General features: G+C 50.6%; 1 protein-coding gene and 1 long non-coding RNA gene across 2 annotated transcripts; both read left to right on the forward strand.

Annotated features, from left to right (window-relative positions):
- The first annotated feature begins 404 nt into the window (after nucleotides 1–404).
- On the forward strand, nucleotides 405–12,145 carry LOC123382200. Its single transcript, XR_006590216.1, has 3 exons — nucleotides 405–1,901; nucleotides 3,649–3,724; nucleotides 11,337–12,145. It is a non-coding gene; the product is annotated as an uncharacterized LOC123382200 (long non-coding RNA).
- Nucleotides 12,146–15,638: 3,493 nt separating this feature from the next.
- Nucleotides 15,639–18,381, forward strand: LOC111558093 (zinc finger and SCAN domain-containing protein 21-like). Its single transcript, XM_023245853.1, has 10 exons — nucleotides 15,639–15,707; nucleotides 15,825–16,000; nucleotides 16,125–16,236; nucleotides 16,290–16,352; nucleotides 16,845–16,935; nucleotides 17,028–17,127; nucleotides 17,584–17,749; nucleotides 17,866–17,885; nucleotides 17,982–18,059; nucleotides 18,180–18,381. Exons 1-10 carry the CDS (start codon nucleotides 15,639–15,641, stop codon nucleotides 18,379–18,381), a joined length of 1,077 nt encoding a protein of 358 aa, XP_023101621.1.
- The last annotated feature ends 4,718 nt before the right edge of the window (nucleotides 18,382–23,099 follow it).

Raw genomic sequence — 23,099 nt, forward strand, 5'->3', positions numbered from 1 at the left:
TTTCCTAGGATGCAGGCTCCCAGGTCTGTGACTTTGGCACAAGCCCCAGTCCAGTGACCTGACAATTTGAGGGAGTTGGGTTCCTCATGTGGGACTCCCACTTCCTCTCTAGTAACCTGCATGACCAGGGTTCTCACTCCTGAAGCTCTGTGTATGTGGCCAGTGAATGTAGTGAGGTGCTTTCCTGGTGCTGCTCCCAGCATTAGCCCTGGGGTGTGGGGCAGTGCACTTAGGCAGCAGGGTTCTATAAAAACGGGGAGGGGGGAGCCTGGGTGGCGCAGTCGGTTAAGCGTCCGACTTCAGCCAGGTCACGATCTCGCGGTCCGTGAGTTCAAGCCCCGCGTCAGGCTCTGGGCTGATGGCTCAGAGCCTGGAGCCTGTTTCCGATTCTGTGTCTCCCTCTCTCTGGCCCTCCCCCGTTCATGCTCTGTCTCTCTGTGTCCCAAAAATAAATAAACGTTGAAAAAAAAAATTTAAAAACAAAACAAAACAAAAAACGGGGAGGGCATGCAGATCTTCCACAGACCCTGTAGCTAGCCCCCATCTAGACACACCCCCAATGCCAGTATCCACCTTCAATTGGAGCTCCAACCCCCTGAGTGCAAGCAGACTCATGCCTGCCTCAACAGCAATAAGGCCTTTGTGTGGTGGGCAGAAACCGGATAATTCATTCTGAGGAGAGGCCCTTTCTGTGGAGCCAGAGCAGAACTTTTTTGCAGGAGCTTGAAGCTCCTTCAACAACAGTGCACCCATGGGCACGAGAAGTCCCAATTTTGATAATCCTCATTGAGCACCAGAGGACCCGGCAGTGAGAAGCCCCAGGGAGTGCACGGGGCCTTCGGCCATTGGTGGAAATGGCTCACTCACTGGGGCACCCACATAGCCAGCGGTTGCACTCCTTCGTGTGCGGCAACTGTGGGCAAGTCCTTCGTGTGTACCTGGGTAGGCACATGGGCAGCGGCCCTCCAAGTGCTCCTCAGTGACTGCTCCATCCATCATCCTTCAGCATGGTAGGTTCCACACAGGACTCCATACCGAGCCCTGACTTTGTCCCTGGACAGGAAGACAGAAGACCCTGAGTCAGAGCATTCAATGTCCAGATACCCAGAGCATCAAGAAAGGGAGTCGGATAGGCCCAGTGCCCCCTGAGACACACACACACACAGCATGAGCAGAAAGTTGGGACAGCCAGGATGGGTTGCTGGATGCCATACATGAGGTGAATCAGCTCAATAAAATTAGATATGTTTATGTGAGGCAGGAGCCACGAGATAACGAGCAGAAGATGAGGGTGACATAAATGGGTGGGGAGGCCTCACCAGCCCATCCTGAGCAAGCAGGGTTAGCGTCACCTTTGGAGCTGGGGGTTCTCAAATGGGGCACATATTAGAATCAACTGTGGAGTTTTGACACACATGCTCGAGCCCCAACCCAGAGGTTCCAGCGATTTCATTGGTCTAGAGAATAGCCCGCTCACCCAGGCTTTTCAGAGCTACCCACGTGTCTCCCACCCCCAACTCTTGTTCCCCTAGCGAGGCTGCAAATGGCAGATCGTTTCTGGGTCCCGAACTCCCAGAAGTCTGACTGGAAGCAAGGGCTATCAAACACCCGCTGGGCTCGGACAGGCGGCACTGCTCGTTTGTCTGGGCCGCCGTTTCCTGGGCGACCACGCAAGTTCACGCCTCGCCTACTGGGTGTGGATGGCCGCGGTTGCCATGACAGCTGGGAGTCCTGGGGTTGGACAGCCGGGGCGGCGGGACTACGTTTCCCTACAGCCCCCGCGAGGGCTCCGGCTTTCCGGCGAGGCACAGTGCCGCGACGGCCCGTAGGAAGAGGGAAGAAGGCTTCGTGCTGCGTGCGAGGCGGGGACCAGGGCACCCGTGCGGGCCGCCCCCCAGCTGGTATGTGGCGTTCGGCGCGTACCCGCGACCCCAGCTTGCGAGGCGGGCTCCTCCGGGCGCTCAGCGCGGCCGCCGCCCCCTGCTCCCTCCACACCCTGGCGTGTAGGTCTCCCGGCCGAGGCCGCGCGTTTCCGGTCTGCTAGCCCAGGGTCCGGGCTGGCCACTGCAGGTGCGGCCTTCAGTTCCGGCGGCGGGGCAGCCCTAGTTCTGGCTCCCGCGTGCCCAATCTTGAGTGTGGAGACTGAGGCCCACGTGAGAGGCACCAGGCCCAGGACCCGTCGTCGCGACTCTCAAAATCAAGCCCATATCCTCCGCTTGGCCGACGCGGCCTCCCGACTGCCTCCAGTCCCGCCTCCCGGCCTTTGCGCTTGCCGTTTCCCTTTACTTGTCCCCAGACACAGCGTCTCCTCTTCCTCCTTCAGTCCCAGTTAAGTGTCCCTTCCTCAAAGAGACCTAAGAAGCCATTCTTTCCTACGTGCTGGCGCTACCCCGCGTTTGTTCTTCTTTACCTCACTAATTTAATTTTCCTCCTGTTCATTCACGCCCTGTAAGGATCCCCCGGTTGGCTCCGCCGCATCCACCGACCCAGTCACGGTAGATGGCCTGAGAGTGCTGAAACTTCCGTGTCCTCCAGGGCCAGGGCCAGGACGATGGAGGCACCGTGGGGAGGACAGGCACAGAACGGAGTTTTGCCCGCACTCGGGGCACTCCTGCCCTATGGGGTCATGCACTGCGTGTACAGTGTAGAATAGGGCAGATGGTTATCAGCCTCAGTGGGCTGTGCCCAAGCTCTGAGGAAGGTCAGCCCCACTAACCTTTTTCAGGTGTGCTGTTGTCATGTTCTTCAGGGCTCAGCCTGGGACACGTTCATCTCTCAGCCCCCTGTTTGCCCCAAGGTGGCTGCTTTCTGCCCTGGTCCCATCCACCAGCAGCCCCGGAAACCCATAGAAAGACTGGGTGAGCACTCAGGGTGCAGGGCATGCTCATCCAGGGCAGATGGGAGGTCACTGGGACAGCTGCAGTGCAGGGTTGGGGACAGGCTCCCGGGAGCCCTTGCCGAGCTCAGCCTCAGTTCTCAGGTCTGTGACTGGAAGGAAGGTCATCCAGGGACAAGTAGGGCAGTTTAAAGGTGTAGACTGGGAGCAGGGCAAGAGAGGCAGGGAGACTCTTCCCTGGTCTGCAGCTTCCATCTGCTGTCTAGTGCTGGGAGGCAGGTTTCTGTCACCGTAGATGAACAGAGGAAGATACCTATGGGAGCAGGGTGTCTGGGGAGAGTTCTGGAGATGCCCTGGGTACATGGCTAATGGTTGACCCTTGGTCCCCACATCCTGTAAGTTTGGGGTGCCTTCCTGCTAGGTGGGAGCTGCTCCTTTTTCCTGGGACCACCCAGTCTTACCTGATCCTCTGCATCACCACGGATCAGGAGAGCTCCCACACATAACCCACTCATTCTATGCAGGGTGCTGGACCAGTCTCCATATTAATATTCTGTGGCTGTTACAATAAATTATTACCAATTAGGTGGCTTAAAACAAGAGAATTTTATTCTCAGTTTTGGAGGCCAGAAGTCTGAAATAAAGATGTCAGCAGGGCTCCACTCTTAAGGCTCTGAGGTGGAAACCATCCCATGCAACTGTCCTGGCACCTGGTGGGTCCATTTGTAACTTGGGTCATGGCGCCAACACTCAATCTTGGCTTTCTCTTCTCTCTGTCTCTCTCTTATAAGGATTCTTATTTTTGGATTTAGGACCCACCCCGGGAGTTCAGGATGATCTCATCTCAAGATCCTTAACTACATGTGCAAAACTCCTTTCCCAGCTAAGGTACTTTCACAGGTTCTGGGGGTTAGGGTATGGATGTATCTTTTGGGGGTGGGGGACCATTCAGTCCACTACAGCTTTCTTCGGTGGCATCTGTCCAGTCCTGAGTGACCTGACACTCCAGACCACCCATCCCGTGGCCTGTCCACTGATTCCTTGGTGATTGGCTGTCTCCAGTTGGCCATGCTGTCCCAGATGTGTTCTTCAACCCTGGTGGGTCCTTGGCCTCTGGGTCCCTAAGGTTTCAGGAGGTCATGTAGAATGCTGGCCTGGGGACCTGCTCTGGCTGCCAGCTATTGTGCAAACCAGGGTATGAGGCCAGCAGCCATGACCCTGTAGGGAAGCATTTACTGGAAGCCCTGGGGCGGAGGCATGGCAGGCACCCAGGTCCCACTCACTGTCCTTCACACCTGGAATGCAGTGACCTGGTGTCCTGTCAGAGAGACCTGGATCCTGGCTAAGAGGCTTCCAGGATGTACATTTGTGGAAGCCCTGGTTCCTCCCCAGGGATGATACACAGAAACCTGAGTGCCTTCCCTCCTGCTGCATGGCACTCACTGTGGGGCCCCCCTCCTCTCTGTGAGGGGCCAGAGTTCGCTCTGGCGTGACAGCTGTATGAGGAAGAGAGGAGTGATAGTCCCCACATCCGTGCTTATGGCTTCCCCCACAATTCTGTAGTTGGCCCCCTGCAAGGTCAGCCTGATCTTTGGGAGGCTGACCAGGGAACTCTGCAGAACTTTTGGTGCCTAGAGGCAGAGGCTGAGGGGGTGCAAAGGACGCTGGGGAGGTGGGTGGGATGGGCCTGCTTTTCACAGCTCTCTGTGACTGGCATTCACCCACCAGAGGGCGAAGCCCATGCCTGTGAGAGGCAGAAGCTGAATGCTGTGCGTGGCAGTGGGAGTCAGTGGCTAAACTGAGTGTGGAGGACACGGCTCCATGGTCAGACAGAGCGGGGCACACCCTGTGTCCTGCCCTTGCCAAGTCACAGCTTCCCACCTGTAAATCAGTGCTGGCAGTGCCCGGGGGCTTGAGACACCATAAAGCATCACCCCATGCTCCAGCTCGTGGCCTGTCACGTACAGCAGATGTGTCTAGCTTCCCATCAAGAGTTTTCTTGAAATGAGTGGATTAAGAGACCCTTGGCTGAAGAAAAGTATGGGCCTGGGGAGAATGCAGAGGTTTAGCCTCTGATGTGAAAACTGCTTGGTGTGCAGTCAGCGTGGCCAGGTGGGAGAAGTTTTTATTTTATCTATCTATCTATCTATCTATCTATCTATCTATCTATCTATCTATTTTCAAATTTAACCATACAACCTGTATATATGTTTTTTACCATTTAATTTAATTTTAAAATTTACATTCAAGTTACTTAGCATATAGTGCAGCAATGATTTCAGGAGTAGATTCCTTAATGCCCCTGACCCATTTAGCCCACCTCCCCTCCCACAACCTCTCCAGTAACCCTCTGTTCTCCATATTTAAGAGAAATATGTTATGTCTCCCTCCCTGTTTTTGTATTATTTTTGCTTTCCTTCCCTTATGTTCATCTGTCTTGTGTCTTAAAGTCCTCATATGAGTGAAGTCATATATTTGTCTTTCTCTGACTGACTAATCCAAGTAGTTGCAAATGGCAAAATTTCATGCTTTTTGATTGCCAAATAATACTCCATTGTATATGTATACCACATCTTTATCCCTTCATCAGTCGATGGACATTTGGGCTCTTTCCATACTTTGGCTATTGTTGATATTGCTGCTATAAACATTGGGGTGCATGTGCCCCTTTGAAACAGCACATCTATATATTGGATAAATACATAGTAGTGCAATTGCTGGGTTGTAGGAGAGTTCTATTTTCAATTTCCTGAGGGACCTCCATACTGTTTTCCAGAGTGGCTGCACCAGCTTGCATTGCCACCAACAATGCAAAAGAGGTCCTCCTTCTCCTCATCCTCGCCAACATCTGTTGTTGCCTAAGTTGTTAATGCTAGCCATTCTGACAGGTGTAAGATGGTATCTCATTGTGGTTTTGCTTTGTGTTTCCCTGATGATGAGTGATGTTGAGCATTTTTTCATGTGTCAGTTGGCCATCTGGGGATCTTCTTTGGAGAAGTGTCCATTCATGTCTTTTGCCCATTTCTTCACTAGATTATTTGTTTTTTGGGTGTTGAGTTTGATAAGTGCTTTATAGATTTTGGATACTAACCCTTTATCTGATGTCATTTGCAAATATCTTCTCCCATTCTGTTGGTTGCCTTTTCGTTTTGCTCTTTTTCCTTCATTATGCAGAAGCTTTTTATTTTGATGAGGTCCCAATAATTCATTTTTGCTTTTGTTTCCCTTGCCCCTGGAGACATGTTGAGTAAGAAGTTCCTGTGGCCGAGGTCACAAAGGTTGTTGTCTGTTTTCTTCTCTAGGATTTTGATGGCTTCCTGTCTTAGTTTAGGTCTTTCACCCATTTTGAGTTTATTTGTCTGTATCGTGTAAGAAAGTGGTCCATGTTCATTCTTCTGCATGTCGCTGTCCGGTTTTCCCAGCACCATTTGCTGAAGAGACTGTCTTACTCCATTGGATATTCTTTCCTGCTTTGTCAAAGATTAGTTGGCCATCCGTTTGTGGGTCCATTTCTGGGTTCTCTATTCTGTTCCATTGATCTGAGTGTCTGTTTTTGTGCCAGTACCATACTGTCTTGATGACTACAGCTTTGTAATACAGCTTGAAGTCCGTATATTTCATTTTTACCTAACACTTTTGAAGACGTTGCTTTTCTCATTACAAAAGCATTGTTTAAAACACACAAACACATACCTCTGTCCCATGCATTACTGTGCCTGTGGCCCGAGCTCAGATGACATCCTGGATGCTGCAGAATGGACCCAGCCAGGCAGACACCTGGGCACACCAAAGGCAGGAATATTTATGCTCGGGTATATTCTGTTGTTTTGTTTTGTTTTTGAAGTATAGTTCATATAATATAAATGAACCATTTTGAAGTGTACAATTCACTTTGGTTTTTAGTATAATTTTTAGTTTTTAATATATTTGCTATGTTGTGCAACAATCACCATTGTCTAATTCCTGAACATTTCCAGCACCCCAAAATGAAATTGCATACTCATTAAGCAGTTACCCCCCATACTTCCTTCCCTCAGCCCTTGGCAATTACCAATACAGTCTTTGTCTCTGGATTTGCCTATTCTGGATTTTTCACATAAATGGAATTGTGCAGTGTGGTCTTTTTGTGTCTGGCTTCTTTCACTGAGCTTACTGTTTTCTGAGGTCCAATCACGTATTAGTATTTCATTCCATTTTATTGCTGAGTAATACTTCCTTGTATGAACAGACCACATCTTGTTTATCCATTCTTCAGGTGATGGACATTTGAGTTATTACTACCTTTGGGCTATTATATAAAAAGTGCTGTAGTGAACATTTGTGTACAAATTTTTGCTTGAATAGTGGTTTTCACTTCTCTTGGATAAATATTTAGGAGTGGGATTGCTGTGTCATGTGCTAACTCCATGTTTAACCTTTTGGGGAATTGCCAGGCTGTTTTCTACGGTAGCTAGCTCCATCGTTTTCCATTCCCACCAGCTGTGTGGGAGTACATTGTGCAATTGCCTTTTTTTCTTCCAGCTCTTTCTGCCTATCTGTCCTCATTAGGACAAAGTCTGAGTGTGGTGAGTTAGCTGGAAGAGGCTGATCAGTCCACCCACACTGAGTCCACACAACCCAACAGTTTTGTCAATCCCAGTATACAAGTGATACTTTTTGAAACCTGGACCCTCAATGTGTCTATTTTATTTGCACAGCAAGCCGCTCATTCTAGAGAAAGCTCCTCCCTTGACCTTCCCCAGGCAGGCCATCAGGACCCTGCAGGAGTCATGGCCACTGAGCCTGGCTCCATCAGCCCTGGGCATGGTGTCTGTTGCAGGTTAGATTCATATCCATCTGTTGTTGGGATGGTTAGCACTGGAGGGCAGAAGGAACCCACAACTGCTGTTCTTGGAGAGCTGCAGACAGGCAGAAACCCAGTAACAGGGTGGGATAGCAGCCACTTCCCACCTGGAAAGAATATCTGTGGACTCAAATCCATAGGTGCTTGGGAAAGAGATGTTTCTCACTCAGCCTTCCACTGGCTCCCATGGTGACAGATCACTCTGTTAGGGCCCCATGGACAGTCTGGCACTGGGGGACAACATGCTTGCCCAGTGGCACCCAGATGTCCTCAAACTTGCTTGAAGTCCCTCATTTTGGGGCTCTGAGCACTTCTGCTTGGGTCTCAATCTCCAGGTGGTTAAATTGTCAGTTGGAGAAACCAAGGCACAAAGTGGTAGTTGACACAATGGGGAAGGTGTTGGATTTCCAAGGTATTAGCCCTGATCAGTACCACCCATGGGAGAGGGAACCAGCAAGGATCAATATCCTTATGGGCCTGAATGTGGCCCCATGAAACCTTAGTCAATCCAGATGCTAAGTGGCTTTGAGATTCAAATGGAGAAAGGTAGCCTCATCTGTCCTGGGTCTAAGGCCAGTCTCACATAGGCCTGGAGGCTACAGGAGGTTTGGCAGTTATCACATGTGACCCGAGTGAGGACTGTCCTTATTGCCATCTTTGTTTCTTTGGAGAATGCGCCAGACCATTGACTTGCTGAACATGTGACCATACAAACCACCCTTAATATGGGCCCTTCCACTTCCCATGCTCCATTGATGTTCCAGCTGCTTCTATGACCCCTCAAGATCTGTGGAACGTGTCAAACTCTGTATTTTCACCTTTTATGTACATAATTTTCACTCCAAAACATTTTCCTCCAGATCACTGACTGTCAACAAATCTTTCCCATTGTGGTTGTGATGTCCAAGGGCAAAATAATCCACCAGAGACTGTTGGGAGCAGCATCCTGAAAAGAACCACATCTGGTTACTCTGAAGTGTCCTTGGCTGAAAAAGTGTAGAGAGATTTGGTTAAATGCTTCCTGATTCTTTTTAGTTCCAAGCCAACTTATTTCAGGTCACTGGTGCCCCTGGGCACCTGCTTTTTAGAAATTAGCAAAAATGACAGAAAAGCAACAGTCGGTCAAGGAAGAGTTGGTGAAAACAGTTTCATCAAATAGACTCAAATTTCTGGAACTTTTGATAAAGGAATATCTATCTGCCTTCCACAGAAAAGGGAACAGAATGAAAGAACAAGAGCCCGAGCTCTCGTGCTCAGTGAAGTGTTGATTTAGTGCACTTACGTACTCAAACTCCAGAGGCTGTGCTGGGCAAGTCCATATTTGTTCTGGAAGTAGCAAGAACTTAGGAAGAATTCTCATTCTTACCATGGACTCTTTTTTTTTTTTTAATAAAAAGTTTTTTCAAGTTTATTTTTGTGAGAGAGAGACAGAACCTAAGTGGGAGAGGGGCAGAGAGAGAAGGAGACACAGAATCTGAAGCAGACTCCAGGCCCTGAGCTGTCAGTACAGAGCCTGATGCAGGTCTCAGACTTGTGAACCAGGAAATCATGACCTGAGACAAAATCAGAGGTTTAACCAACTGAGCCACCAAGGTACCCCTACCATGAACTCTTTCACAGGTCAATCCTCTCTTAGTGACTGTCATTGATCAGTAACCTAATCAACATGCAAGTCCTCTTCTTCCTCCTTTCCATATTCCTACTCATCAGGTGGGCCTTCTCTGTCTGACCCTTCCATGTATGTTTGCTGCACATCAGATTCACTCCCCCCGCTCTGCATATTTTAGTTATGGCCCGCCAAGTGAACCCCTACCCAGATGGGACTGTTCTGAGCTTCATGTGTATTAGATTCCAGGCTAAACTTTCATAGTTTTGTTTAATCTGAATGGCATCTTGATGCACATACTGTGTTTTCCCAGTAAACCATATGAAGAGCTCAGAAAAAGCCACTGTTGTAGGGAGAATAATGCACCCCACCTTCCTCAAAAGATGTATGCGTCCTAGTCCCTAGAACCTATGAATATGTTATTTCACACAACAAAAGGGACTATAAGGTTTGATAATGGATCTTGATGCGGGAGATTATCCTGGCTTATTTATGATGGGCCCAATGTAATCACAACATCTTTGTATAAGAAGAGGCAGGAGGGGCAGAATCTGATGTTTCACTGCTGGCTCTGAAGATGGAAGACAGGGCCACAAGACAAGGAAAGTAGGTGGGATCTAGAATCTAGAAAAGGCAAGCAAACAGATCCTGCCTTTGAGCCTCCAGAAGGAAGCAACGCTGCTGAAACCTTGCTTTATGTGAGATAATAAATTTGCATTGTTTTAAGCCACTAAATTTGTGGTGATTTGTTATAGGAGCAATGGAAAACTAACAGCCACAGTGGCATTTGAAAATAGTCATAGCAGGCATCAGGCCTTCTTGGTGTTGGTTGTTGCTGGAGTGAGCAGGGCCCCTCCATTCAGCTGTTTGCATTTACATTTACCATACCCGTTTTGTGGGTATACCCAAAGACAACTCAATCTTTTACAGAAACCTAGAACATGTATTCTGGAGAGACATTCTATTATTGAAAAATCAATCCTTGGTAGACATAAGAGGATTTATGAAGGAGGTAAACTCTACCACTGGTCACTATGCCATGAATGACCTGTAACCATCAACAGGTTTTGATCTGAAAACATTCAAACCAAAGAAAAACCCATTGGTATGATATATGTAATAAAATTTCCCATCAAGCCTCAACACAAGAGAATTCTTTTTGGGGAGAACCTAGGAATCTGACCAGGTGGGCTCAGTTCCACTTCAGTGACACAGCTTACTGCCTTACTGACTGGAAACACTAAAACTAACTCCTGCCCAAACCATGCTTCACAGGTTGGCTAGGGCACTACTCATTACATTCACTGTCACTCATCAGGGTCCCTGACAACGGAGCAGCCACTATCTCCAACATAGCTGGACACTAATATGAAAGATAGAAAAGGAATTCTCGGGGTCTCACACCTCTTAATTGAAAGTGTAGCCCAACAGCTGCAGGGTACTTCTTCTCACCGCTCATTGGCCAGAATGAATCACATGACAGGGTCTCTCATGAGGCTGTAGTCCTCTGAAGCATGATGGGTTCAAGGGTCCACTACCAAGATGGCTCACTTATATGGTTGGCAAGTGGTTCCTGTCTAAAGGGCTTCTCCGTAGAGCTGCTTGAGTGTCCTCATGACATGGGAGTTGACTCCCCTCGCCCCCCAGAGCAAGCGATTCAAGAGTCCAAGTCACACACTGTCACTTATGCCATATTCTACCGGTGACACAGACCATCCCTGATTCAATGTAGGAGAAAACCATACCAACAAAGGTGTGACTATCAGGAGGTGAGGATTGTTGGCAGTCCTCTTGAATGCTGGTTACTATACCATCTAAGTGAGAAGCATAAGGAAAAGCTTTTGCTGGTAGTCCAACTTCATCAAGCATCAGAAAGTCCATATGAGCAAGGAGTTCAATGGCTACTGGGATGGCTAGGAGTATGGTAGCCTTTGAGTCCAGTCAAAACCAGGGACTTCCTGGGAGACATTGTGTGTCCTATGGTACAGATGGACTAAAATACCCAACAATCCCCTTTTCTCTTCCTGCATCCACAAACCTATGTTTTTCAGGCTCCCTGAAGTTACCCAGAGCCACGTGAATGAGTTCTGGCTAATGGAATGTGGACAGGAGTGATGGATAACATAAAATGGCCTACATCATCTTTTTCACTTGTTTCATCAGTCAGCTGGACAGAGGAGATTCAGCAGAAAATCCTGAGAAGGACATAAAGAACAGCAGAGACCCAGGATAGAAGGAGCTTGGGTACCTAAATCAAGGACAATCTTCTAGGAAGGTCACTTGACCCCACTTGAGACTGTGACATGAGCAAAAAGGAAGTCTGTATTGTGTTGAGCCACTGAGATCCTGGGATTGTGTAGTCACTGTTATGTGCTGTTAGTGAATACATCTTTTTAAAAAACTAAAATCATAGAGCTCCTGGCTGGCTTAGTCAGTAGAGCACGTGACTCTTGATCTTGGGGTCATGAATTCAAGCCCTAAGTTGGGCATGGAGCCTACTTAAGAAAAAAAGAACTAAAATTGTGACTCTCATGCAAGTATAAAATAAACATGTGTCAAAGATTTTGTTTCTTAATAAGGTGTTACAACCAGTTTTTTGAGGGTGGAAGAAGGGACCATAAGCAAGGAATACTAGGAATGCAGTTTAAATGTTGAAAAGGCAAGGATATGAATTCTCCCCTAGAACCTCCACAAAGAGGGTAGCCTTCCTGCCACTCCAATTTCAGCTCAATGATACTGATTTCAGACTTCAGGCACCCAGAACTGTGAAAGAATGCATTTCCGGTATTTTAAGCCATCAGGTTTGTGGTAATATGTTATAGCAGCCACAGGAAACTAATACACTGTCCTTCATTTCTGCTTCTCTGTGTGGGCTCCATTCTCTTGACAGGTTCTCCCTTCATGGAGACACGAAGGCTGCACCTGTACCTGCTGACAGGTATTCAGGGTTTAAAGTTCCACAGGAAATACAAGCCCTAATCGTTCAGAAAGAATCCCTGCCCCATGAAACCCATAGGTCCAAGTAGGTCATCTGTGGATCCTGAGTCAATCCTGAGGGCCAAGGGGAATTGGATGCTGTCTACCTGAGTCATGCATTCACACTTGCCCAAACCCAAATTGAGAGTGGGGCAACTGAGAGACTTTTACACAGAAAAGAACGATCCCAGCTCGGACGTGTTATCGGACCCGCGCCCCCGGCTCCCACGGCCTGGCCTCGCAGGGGCGCTCTGGGACCACTGAGAGTAAGGTCTCCACGCCGCCCAGAGCAGCCCGGAAGTGGCTCGGCTAAGTGGGGTCGGGACGGAAGTGCGGTAGCCCGAGAGTCGGTGGGCTCTGCTCGCTCTTCCGTGAGCCACGTAGGTCATTTATTGTCCGTCTATTCGCCCTTCCATTCGTTACTCCTGCTCTCGTTCCCTAGGCCCGCCAACATTCCTAACTCCATTTATTCATGCATTCGTTCAGACCTCCTCCCGGCGCTCCTGGTTCCCACTTCCGAGCCTTTGCATGTGCCTTCTGCACGCCAGCATCCAACCTCCACTCTCACTTGCCCGGTGTGATCCAAGCCCAGAGCTTCCTGAGACCAAAACCCCCTTTGGACGTCTCCTGCTCAGTGTCCCTCCCCTTCTCCCACTTTGTATTTTTTCACCCAGTCCCCAGTAGGTGAGAGTCCGGGCATTGGGGGTTGGGAGTAGACACAAATAGTCACTTGTGACCCGTCGGATGAGAGCCCATTGGCGTGGGAGACGGGACCTTACTGGGGAGGTGGCCACAGACCATGGTGATTAGGCATTCTGGGGGGAAAAGTGGAGGAAAAGGCTTTCAGGCGGAAAAAGAGCACGCAAGGTGAGTATGAGGACGGTGGGAGGCTGGAGCAGTGAAGGCAATCGGGACGACCTTCAGGGATTTGGATACTATCCCAAGATGGGCAGACTCCCAGGCAGGAAGGCCCGGTTAGAGGGGACGGAGGGCTGGGCAGCTCTGAAGCATAAGTCCTGCCTGGAGGGATATCCCTGCCAGACTCTATCCTCAGAAACATGGGACTCCTGAAGCCAGGTCTTCTGGTCCTCCAAGAAACAAAAACGGACTTTTTTTTTTTTTTTCAATTCTGATGATTAAAAAAAAAAGTTTTTTGACATAATTATAAATTCCCATCTGTAAGAAATAATACAGAGATCTTATGTAGCTTTTACCCAGTTTTGTCCAATGGTAGCTTTTTGCAAAACTACAGTACAGTATGATAACCATATCAAATAGATAATAAGGATAAGGAATATTTCCATCACCTGATTCTTTAAGTTGCCCTTATAAGCCACACCTACTTCTCTCCTGCCTCCATCCCCTCCTTAAGGCTTGGCTTTCTGTTTTCTATTTCTACAATTATGTCATTTCAAGAATGTTATATACATGAAATCATGTAACAACCTTTTGAAATTGGCTGATGACTTTTTTTTTGGAAAGTCTTTTTTTCGAAAGTTTATTTACTTATTTTTGAGAGAGAGAGAGAGAGAGCGAGAGCATGAGCAGGGGGGAGGGACAGAGAGAGAGGGAGAGAGAGAATCCCAAACAAGCTCCATGCTGCCAGCACAGAGCCTGACACAGGCCTTGATCCCACAAACCATGAAATCATGACCTGAGCCAAAATCAAGAGTTGGATGCTCAACCAACTGAGCCACACAGGTGCCCCTTGGCTGATGACTTTCTAAAAAAAATTAACACTTTTAATACGTACAGTTGTTGTTTTTTAGTATATTCACATTTTTGCGCAATCATCACCATGATCTAATTCCAGGACATTTTTATCACCCTAAAAGAAATTTCATACCCAATTAATCAAATTATCCGTTCCTTCCTTCCCAGTTCCTAATCTACTTTCTGTTTCTTACAGATTTGCCTTTCAGTCACTAATCTACTTTCTGTTTCTTACAGATTTGCCTATCCTGGACATTTCAGATAAATAGAACCATTCAATGTGAAGTCTTTTGTGTCTGGATTCTCTCACCTAGCATAGTGTTTTCAAGGTTCATGTATCCTATAGGATGTAACCATATTTCATTCCTTTTTATGGCAGAATGATATTTGATGGTAAGTATCGGCCACATTTTGTTTATCCATTCATCAGTTGATGGACATTGGCCTGTTACCATTTTTTGGCTGCTATAGTAATTATATATATTATATATTATTATATGTATTGCTGTATTATCTGTACTACTGCTATGACATTCATGTGCAAGCTTTTGCATGGATACTTTTTTTTTTTTTTTTTTTTTTTTTTTTGCTTCTCTGCTTCTTGGTTACATTTAAAACCTTGGCCAGGAGAAAGAAAGAGGAAAAGAGACAGGAAAAGAAATGGGGGAAAGCTCAAATACTCCTTAGCAACAGTTTCCTCATACACAGCGCTGCCACAGATCTCTATTTTTTAAAAAATTTGAAAACACACACAAGATTAAGGAGGAAAAAAATGGAAAAAGGATGCCCCAAGGTGGGTCATGTAGCTCTTTGTGTGTGTGTGTTTAAAAAAGCTGCCTGGACACACTTTCATTTCTCTTTTAAAAAAAAAAAAATTTTTTTTAATGTTTATTTATTGTTGACAGAGAGAGAGAGACAGAGCATGAACAGGGGAGGGTCAGAAAGAGAGGAGACACAGAATCTGAAACAGGCTCCAGGCTCTGAGCTGTCAGCACAGAGCCCAACGTGGGGCTCAAACTCACAGACCGTGAGATCATGAGTTGAGCTGAAGTCAGACGCTCAACTGACTGAGCCACCCAGGCGCCCCACACTTTCATTTCTCTTGCATTGATACCCTATTAGTAGAATTGCTGAGTCACGTGGAACTCTGGGTTTAACCATTTGAGGAACTGCCAGAGTGTCCCCCCACCGCCAGGTGTGGCCCCCCACCGCCAGGCCACACCAGTTGACATTCCCATCAGTATCTGATTACTTTTTAACATTCATTGGTAACTAATTTAAATTTTTACAAAACATTTTGGAAGGGAGCAGTCAAGCAAGACTGGCTATCCAGTTTGCAGCCTTTGGCATGCTGTGTGGGGGATCAATGGAGCCAAGGAGTTGAGGAAGCCAGGTCAGAGGGCCCTGAGAAAAGCAGGGAGAGGAGGGGATGGTACAGAAGACCACAGACTGGGCACCTCGGTATATCCTTCAAACACTTGGACACAGAGGCAGGGACACTCACTTTCTGTCTTACTGACAGGCACAAGCACCCAGAGTTACTCTCAGAGGGTCCTGGGGAGGGGCCTTCACGGCCTGGCTGCACTCACAGGCTCACCTTTGTGTCTCCAGGTCCAGAGGAAGCGCCCTAGGCCCTGTGGCTACCCTGTCTGGGAAGGGGTATGATGGCTGCCCAGAAGAACAAGGCATCAGCCCTGGCCCCCGGGGTCCTTCAGAGCACACCAGCCCCAATGGTGGGTGAGCCTAGCTCTGAAATCTATGGCAGGTGCTTCTGGGGTTCTGCTACAAGGAGGAAGAGGGGCTTCATGAGGCACTGGCCCAGCTCAGAGCTGTGCTGTCAGTGGTTTTAGCCAGAGGCATGCTCCGAGGAGCAGGTGCTGGAGCTCTTGGTACTGGAGCAGTTTCTGGGCGTGCTGCCACCTGAGATCCAGGCCCGCGTTCAGGGGGGCAGCAGCCATGCAGCCCCGGGGAGGCTTTTGCCCTGGTGGAGGGGCTGCAGCAGGAGCTGGCCAGGACAAGACTCCAGGTGAGGGCAGTCTGGGTGGGGGCTGGGTCTGCTTCCTTCTGAACCTGGCTTATGGTCCCCAGCTGGGGCTGGTAGGGTTGGGGCACTGTGGGAGAATGATGGTGAGAGCTTGGTCTTTGCTCAGACCCCAGAGTAAGATGGATGCCCTCAAGATCACACATGTGATTGTTCTCAGCATTGTGTCCTCAGAATGTGGGGGCGTGGGGGACGCCAAGAAAGATGGAGCATACCAATACGTGCCCCTTGTTTTCTCTGGATCTGCCTGGCCTGCCTGCTTTCCTGTCCCCAGGTCCCGGCCCCCAGTCCCCAAGAGGTGCTGGTCCCCAAGCCAGAGGAGCAATATGAGCAGGAGGTTCCCCTCTCCAAGCCCTAGTTCCCGGTACAGCACCTATCCATGCACTCGCTCCTACCTCATCCTGACAGCTGACCCTGGGGCCACCTTGCTAGTGGCCTGGGGATGACAGGTGCCCTGGGGTTTGCCTCACTCTGGAGTGGGTGAATTGGAGCCCCTGGGATCATTGACAATTCCAGTGCATGCAGAATGAGGGCACCAGCTGGGCTATGGACTCTATAAAGGACAGTAAGGGTGGTCAAGGGCGAGTGTGGATGGGCTTTGTTTGCTGTGGATGCATCACTGCAGGAAGGAGCAGCCAAAGATGCAAGTGTGGCCTCAGGGCCAATGAAGCCTCCTGCCTTTGGCATTTCTCCCCCAGGGATCTGGCTGCACAGCCACCCCAAGTCCTAGGTTTAGGTAGCTGGACCAGTCTGGTTGGGCTGAGACAGGAGCCTAAGATGTGGTCTAACAGTGCCTGGCAGCCACTAGGGTTCCTCCATCCCTGGCCAGGCTGCCTATCGGGTGGAGGGGACTGCCTCCGGGCTGAGGTGTCGGGGCAGAGATGAGGTGGGCAAGGAAGACAGACACAGCCAGGGTGTGGGTCAGGTAGTCACCTTAAGCCTCCTGGAATGAGGGTAGTTCACTTCTAGTGTTTCTACAGGTGACCAGGTCCATCTTTATCCTCAAAAACAGGCGTCCTCACTTCTCTGGTGCTTAGTGACCCCAGTGTGGAGCAAGGGGATGGGAGCCAGGCCCTGGAGCTACCTTGTGCAGAGTTGGAGACCAAGTGCAAGTGAGACAGGTGGATTTTGAACCTTTCCACCATTCTGGCTCCCACAGCCCCCCCTCCCAGCATCCTGCTGCCCGGGCAGGTGTGGGGACATGTGGGATGTGACACCATCTAGGCAGGCACAGTGGTCTCCTGGCATGCTCCCATCATAGCCAGGGCTGCCAGAACTCAACAGGGCAACAGCTTGACTCCAAGAGTTGGCCTTGGATGCCGCCTCTATGGGGAGAGTTGCAGCATCTGCGGCCCCTGTTTTCCTGTTCCAGGCTGAAGAGGGGCCAGGGGCACCAGCTCAAGAAAGGTGGGGGTGATGGCCATGCTGGATCCAGCCAGCCCCAAGCTTTGCCCCCACTCTAGATCTGTCACAATCACATCATTCCTGAGATCTGTTAGGCCCCTCTGCCCCATTCCCCAGGGTGCTTTGGGCTCTTAGGCATTTGCTTTCTCTTCCTCCTGTTTCAGACTACTGAGGCAAGGTGGAGTCGCCAGCACAGTGGCCCAGCAGGTGGCTCCAGGAAAAGGTGACATTCCCTGGATTGCGCTGAAGACTGACACTCCAGGCCACTCTGAGGGGGCTGCATCTGGAGGCCTGGGGTCCTGGGAGGACCCCAGAGAAGCTCCAGTGGAGGCAAAGGACCAGGGGGCCCCCAGAGGGAAGCTGGAGCCTGCAGACTGTAGGAGGGACTGGGGCAGGCCCAGAAGCATCCAAGAGGGCCTGGTGCCCGGCCCCTTGCCTCTCCACAGGGAGCCTGCCTGCCAGTGCAGTAAGTGTGACAAGACATTCAGCTAGAGTTCCTACTGCTGCAGCACCAGCGAGTGCACACGGGCGGGAGGCCCTGTGAATGCCCGGTCTGCCACAGAGCCTTCAACTGGAACTCCAACTTCCTGGAGCACCAGCATGCACACAGGCGCGCGGCCTCACACCTGCGCGGCCTGGGGCAAGGCCTTCAGCCAGAACTTCCGACCTGGCCAAGCACCTGAAGATACATGGGGTCGCGCAGCTGCACGCCTGTCCCTACTGGGTCAAGGCCTTCCTGCATGTGGCCGGCCTGTGGTAGCACCAGCGCACACATTGGCAAGAGGCCCTTTGAGTGCACCCAGTGCAGCCAGGCCTTCGTCGTGGGCTCCAGCCTGGCCGAGCCCAGGTGCAGGCAGACAGGTGAGCGGCCTTACACGTGCCATGTGTGCAGCAGGTCCTTTGGCCATCGCTCCAACCTCAACGAGCACGGGGAGCGGCACGCGGGTGGCTCCACACCCTGACTCTGGGGTGCCCCTGCCAGATTGTGAGTCTGAGTCAACTCGGCCGGGCGCGAGGCACCCGATACTGCCATCCGTGGACAGTGTGTGTAAAATCGCCATCCGCGTGCCTCACCGTCGTGGGCTCGGTGTGCTGCAGCACAGGGATGGCGACGATGCAGGCAGAGTGTCAGGCTGTTGAAACAGCCCCTACGATGACAATGGCAGTTTCACTGGTGACCCCTGGGGCCTGGCTGCACACAGGTGGCGGAGAGGTAATTCACCAGGTGCAGGCGGTGGATTTTGATGCCGGGAGGGGTGTATCTGTGTAGAGGCTGGTGAGAATCGGAGGCTCCCACAGGCGTGGTGGTCTTGTCTCAGAACCCTGTGGGACTGAGACCCAGGGCCCAGTTGGCTGCCCAGGAGCAAGGGTTAGACGAGCCCCCTTCCCTGCCTCCCCTCCCCTCAGCTGGATCCGAGGTTGCACAGAAGTTTTTCTCTTGGGCCGAGGGCCCAAGGGCTGGGGGCCAGAAGGTCAGAGGCCTTGCTCTGGGGCCCCTGGTGAGCATCAGGAGACCTAAGGGGAAGAGTGGGGGTAGTCCTGCCGCCGTCCGCTCTCAGCTGCTTCCCTCCCACCCCTACCCCTTGCTCCTGTTCTCTCCATGGTTAAAGCTGGGAGTCCAGTTTAAAAAGATAAACCTGAGCAGCTTGAAACACTTCTGGCCGGTTATGGACCCAGTATCAGGCCCACACACCCGGGGGTGGTGGCACAGCCCCCACGCCCTGCCTTCATTGAGTGAGCAGGTCTCAGACCCATTTCCTGGCACAACTGACCAGATTCTGGAAGCTAGAGCGAGGGAAAACCAGCTGGGGGAGCGGTGGAGTGGTGGTGAGCAGGAAGGCCACTGGGAAGGGAAGGGAAAGGAAATGCGAGAAGAAGCCAGCCTGGTCACTGTGGGGTGCTAGAGCAGAGCAGTTGGGCTCAGTGGGAGACTGGTGGGGTGTTGGGGGGGGAGTCAGAGCAGACCACCCACAAAGCACGGGGGGCGTTCACTGTTTCCAGCCATGACTAACACCCTTCTCTGGCCTAGCTACCACCGCCTCGTCTCCCCATGCCAGAATCACCCTGATCCGAATGGCTGTGTGCACTGGGGTCTCCCCTGGAGTCAGTGCTTGTCAGTCTTGCCACCTCCACCACCATTTTGGACGCCTCTTTCTGACCTTGGCTGCCCCTGGATGTGCTGTACTTCCTCCTGCTCCTGGGTCTCCTTGGCTGGGATAGCAGACTCCATCATAGGCTCATGAGAGAAGCAGGGAGAGAGAGTGTGTGGGGCTACCTTCCTAGTTTGGAAAATTCCTTCTCATATCTCCAGAGTGGAGCCCCAGGGAGGACCCAGACTGGCCTGAGGACTCCCAGCTGACGAGGATCCTACTTGGCCGTCTGCCAGAGTAGCAGCACCTAGTCACAAGGGTTGCTGAGCACCACGGTGCCATATCTGGCACTTTGCAGGGACTCCTCCACCTGCAACCTGATTGCCGAGTTGGGAGGCTTCATGCCAGCCCCCAGCGATGGGAGAGAGCTGGCGCAGGGAACTCCAGCCTGCCCACTAATATCTCGCTGCAACAGGGTGGGGATGTGCATCTGGCCCGTGTGATGGGTGAGATGTGGGGCAGAGAGGGCTGCCTCGGGGAGGAGGCAGGCAAAGAAAGCACCCTCCCTAGGTATCTTGAGGGAATTGTTTATTTAGCTCTGTGAGGCTGAAAGAACCCAGAGATTCATAACTGTAGAGCAGCTACCACCTCTAGGGCTGGTGGTGCAAAAGAGAAGGGATGGGCTCCTGGCGGCCTGGGGCTGGGCGGGGGAGGGGGGGGGTGCGTCTCTGAGAAGGCTGGAGCATAGTTATTGCTGGAACTTTGAGGGTGTGCAGAAGAGACCTCTTTGAAACCAGCATTGTATTCTGTTTGGGCTGCCAGAGGCTCGACATAGCATCCTTATTTGCCTGACACGTCGAAACTGTCCATTGGCACCATTGGATCTTCTGGGTAATAGGGCCCAAGTGGCAGAGCAGCCTGCTTCGTATCCGGGACCTGCCACGGGGGCCCCACCCAAAACTGCAGTTGTAAACAGATTGGGGCAGCACAGTGAGGTGTATACGTTGTGTCCAAATTCAGAGGCCTCCCTTATTCCTCATTTTTAGTGGCGGTGTACGTTGCAGCAACTGACGTCAGTTGCCCGTTTCTTAGAAGGAGCTATCCTAACATGCTCCAGATCCCTAGGCACTTGCCAGAGGAGGTGAGACCCTGGCGTGCATTTAATTCACTTATTGGGCTAATTGATCTGCTGCTTCATGTTTATTAGGTCCAGTCAGCCAGTGTCATCCATAGAGTGGCAATGGCGTGTGGGTGTGATGTTCTGTGGGAAGCTGGGTTGATCAAGATCTCGACAGAGATTGTGGCAGACAATAAGAAAGTTGAGTGAACAGCCCTGAGGCAAGCCGTGAAGGTGTGCTGTTGTCCCGCGAAAATGAGGTAAGTCTGGTGGTCCTTGCGTCCTGGTAGAGAAAAAGCACTTGCAAGGCCAATATTCGTGAACGTGAGACTCTTTAAGCCCCTGAAGTCATCCCAAACCTTTCCCTGCAGAAGCAACCCCTCTGGGGGTTAAAACATCCTGATTACCGCCTCATCACTGCTGCCAGTGATGGGTACTGTGCACATCTCTGGTGGGCCCTGTCACTTGAGCTCTGTTAAGCTGGTCTTTCATCTCCATTGAAATCAGACCTGACGGCAGCATCTCCCAATGCCGTAGTAGCCTAGAGGGCACTGCCACTTTTCAGGGACGCAGGTACCCTCCTAAGTAATCTGTTTCTCAATGTCTTAAAACAAGGGTGTCCTCCTCTTTACTCTGAGTGTGTGTGTATGTGTGTGTGTGTGCGTGTGCGTGTGTGTGTGCGTGCATATACCATATTGCACACGATAAACCTATTTCCACATTCCTATACCCCCAAGCCTTTGGATTCCTTCCTCTACATTATACCAGGGGAGTTCTGGCTATTGAACCTCACTGAATTTAGGGCACTGTGAGTCCAGGTCTCAGTCAACCTACCAAATAAAATCTCCCTCAAGCTACTCAGTCTAACACCTTAAATCCAGTCTTTGCAAATTGGCCCGGATAGGTAAATTTGATCTGGTCCAGTGTTGTATCCCATCCTCCTTGGTCAGATACTCTTAGATGCTGTTCCCGTGTTTATTATCCAGGTTCATGCCAATTACATGAGCAAAGCCTTGCAATTCTTTTAAAGTATAAGCGGCATCAGATTTTACACTTGTCCACCTAGAGCATGCTAGACTTGAGTTGGAGGTCTAGGGGGACAGTAAGGGGTGGTTGGAGAGAATGGAGACCTCCTAGGCAGGTGTAGCAAAGTGGTATTAGGACCGACAGAAGAAATTTGCAGGATCCCCTGTCGCAGGCTGCCAGCTTCATCTCTACAGACCCTTGACCTGATCATGCTCCTGCCTGCCTTTGCGCAGCCCTGTGGCAAATGGACTGAAGGCAGTGTTTGGTGGTTTCTGCTCTGCTGCTCTACCTGGCCACAGGCCCTCGTCTGGGTGCCAGAGGCCTGGTAACACCTATTGGCCTTGGCTCTCAGTGGAATGACCCTTGGCCCCTCTGCATGGAATGCCTCCCCCACCTGCTCCAGCTGCAACATGCAGCCTTCTAAGCCTGGGCTTGGAGCCAGGGCAGCGAGCGTTCAGGGGATGCTCAGCAAATGTGGAAGGGAAACCAGACATGGAGAGTCTCCCTGCTCCCCCTCCTACTCAGCAGAAGCCAAAGACCCTGCATTGCCCATCAGGCCCAGTGTCGCAGACTATGAGTCTGGAGTTCTCCCTTGTCCAGCAAGAGAGGGGATGCAGAAATGAATGCGAGAGAGGCTAATGTCTATGAGGAGACAAGAGCCCTAAGTAAAGGTCCCTTCTCCATATTTATTAGGATCAGAGGGCTTACATATGTGGCAGATGTGCAGAAAGAAACAAAACAGTAATCGTTAACTCATATGAGAGGAAAAGGGTTTCGAAGGTATGAGGCATTAAGAGGTTAGGGTAAAGACAAGTCAACATCCCAGCACCAAGCAGATGGCTGTTTCCTGCAGGCACCGCATCTGTTTAACTTTTCTAAGGACTAAGATAAATGGAGCATGCTATTCTGAGAATAAGAAGTTCCTCAAGATTCCCTTAAGACCTGTATTATCATTAGCTGTTCTCAGACACTTGGGACACTTTTGTCCTGTTGCGGGGGGGGGGGGGGGGGGGGCTTTCAGCTCTATGCTTTGTTCTACTTAGTGACTAGCTTTGGGTGCTTTCGCCCTGAGGAAGCCCTATGCTTTGTTAACCCCTTGGTATAGGCATAGAGAATTTTTAAACTTCTTTCCCACAGCCCAGCATGGCTGGTCTCCATAAGGGCTCTGAGCTCTCCCACCAGCCCTCTGCCCTTTGCCTATCCACCCCTACCACCCAGCCTCCTCATGGCTCATCCTGCCTCACAGCCTTTACACTGGCTGTTCCCCCTGCCCAGAATACTCCTCCCCCAGGAGTTACCTGCAGGACTCAACCTGCTGGCCTTGTTCAGATCTCTGCTCCCCAGGAAGCCTTCCCTGACCTTCCAATGTCACGTGGTTCCTCTGCACCCCATATTCCACCACATCCTCAGGGTTTATGTTCTTCCCAGCACCCACCCTCTGCATTCT

Source organism: Felis catus, chromosome E2 (assembly GCF_018350175.1).
Source record: "Felis catus isolate Fca126 chromosome E2, F.catus_Fca126_mat1.0, whole genome shotgun sequence".
Lineage (NCBI taxonomy): Eukaryota > Metazoa > Chordata > Mammalia > Carnivora > Felidae > Felis > Felis catus.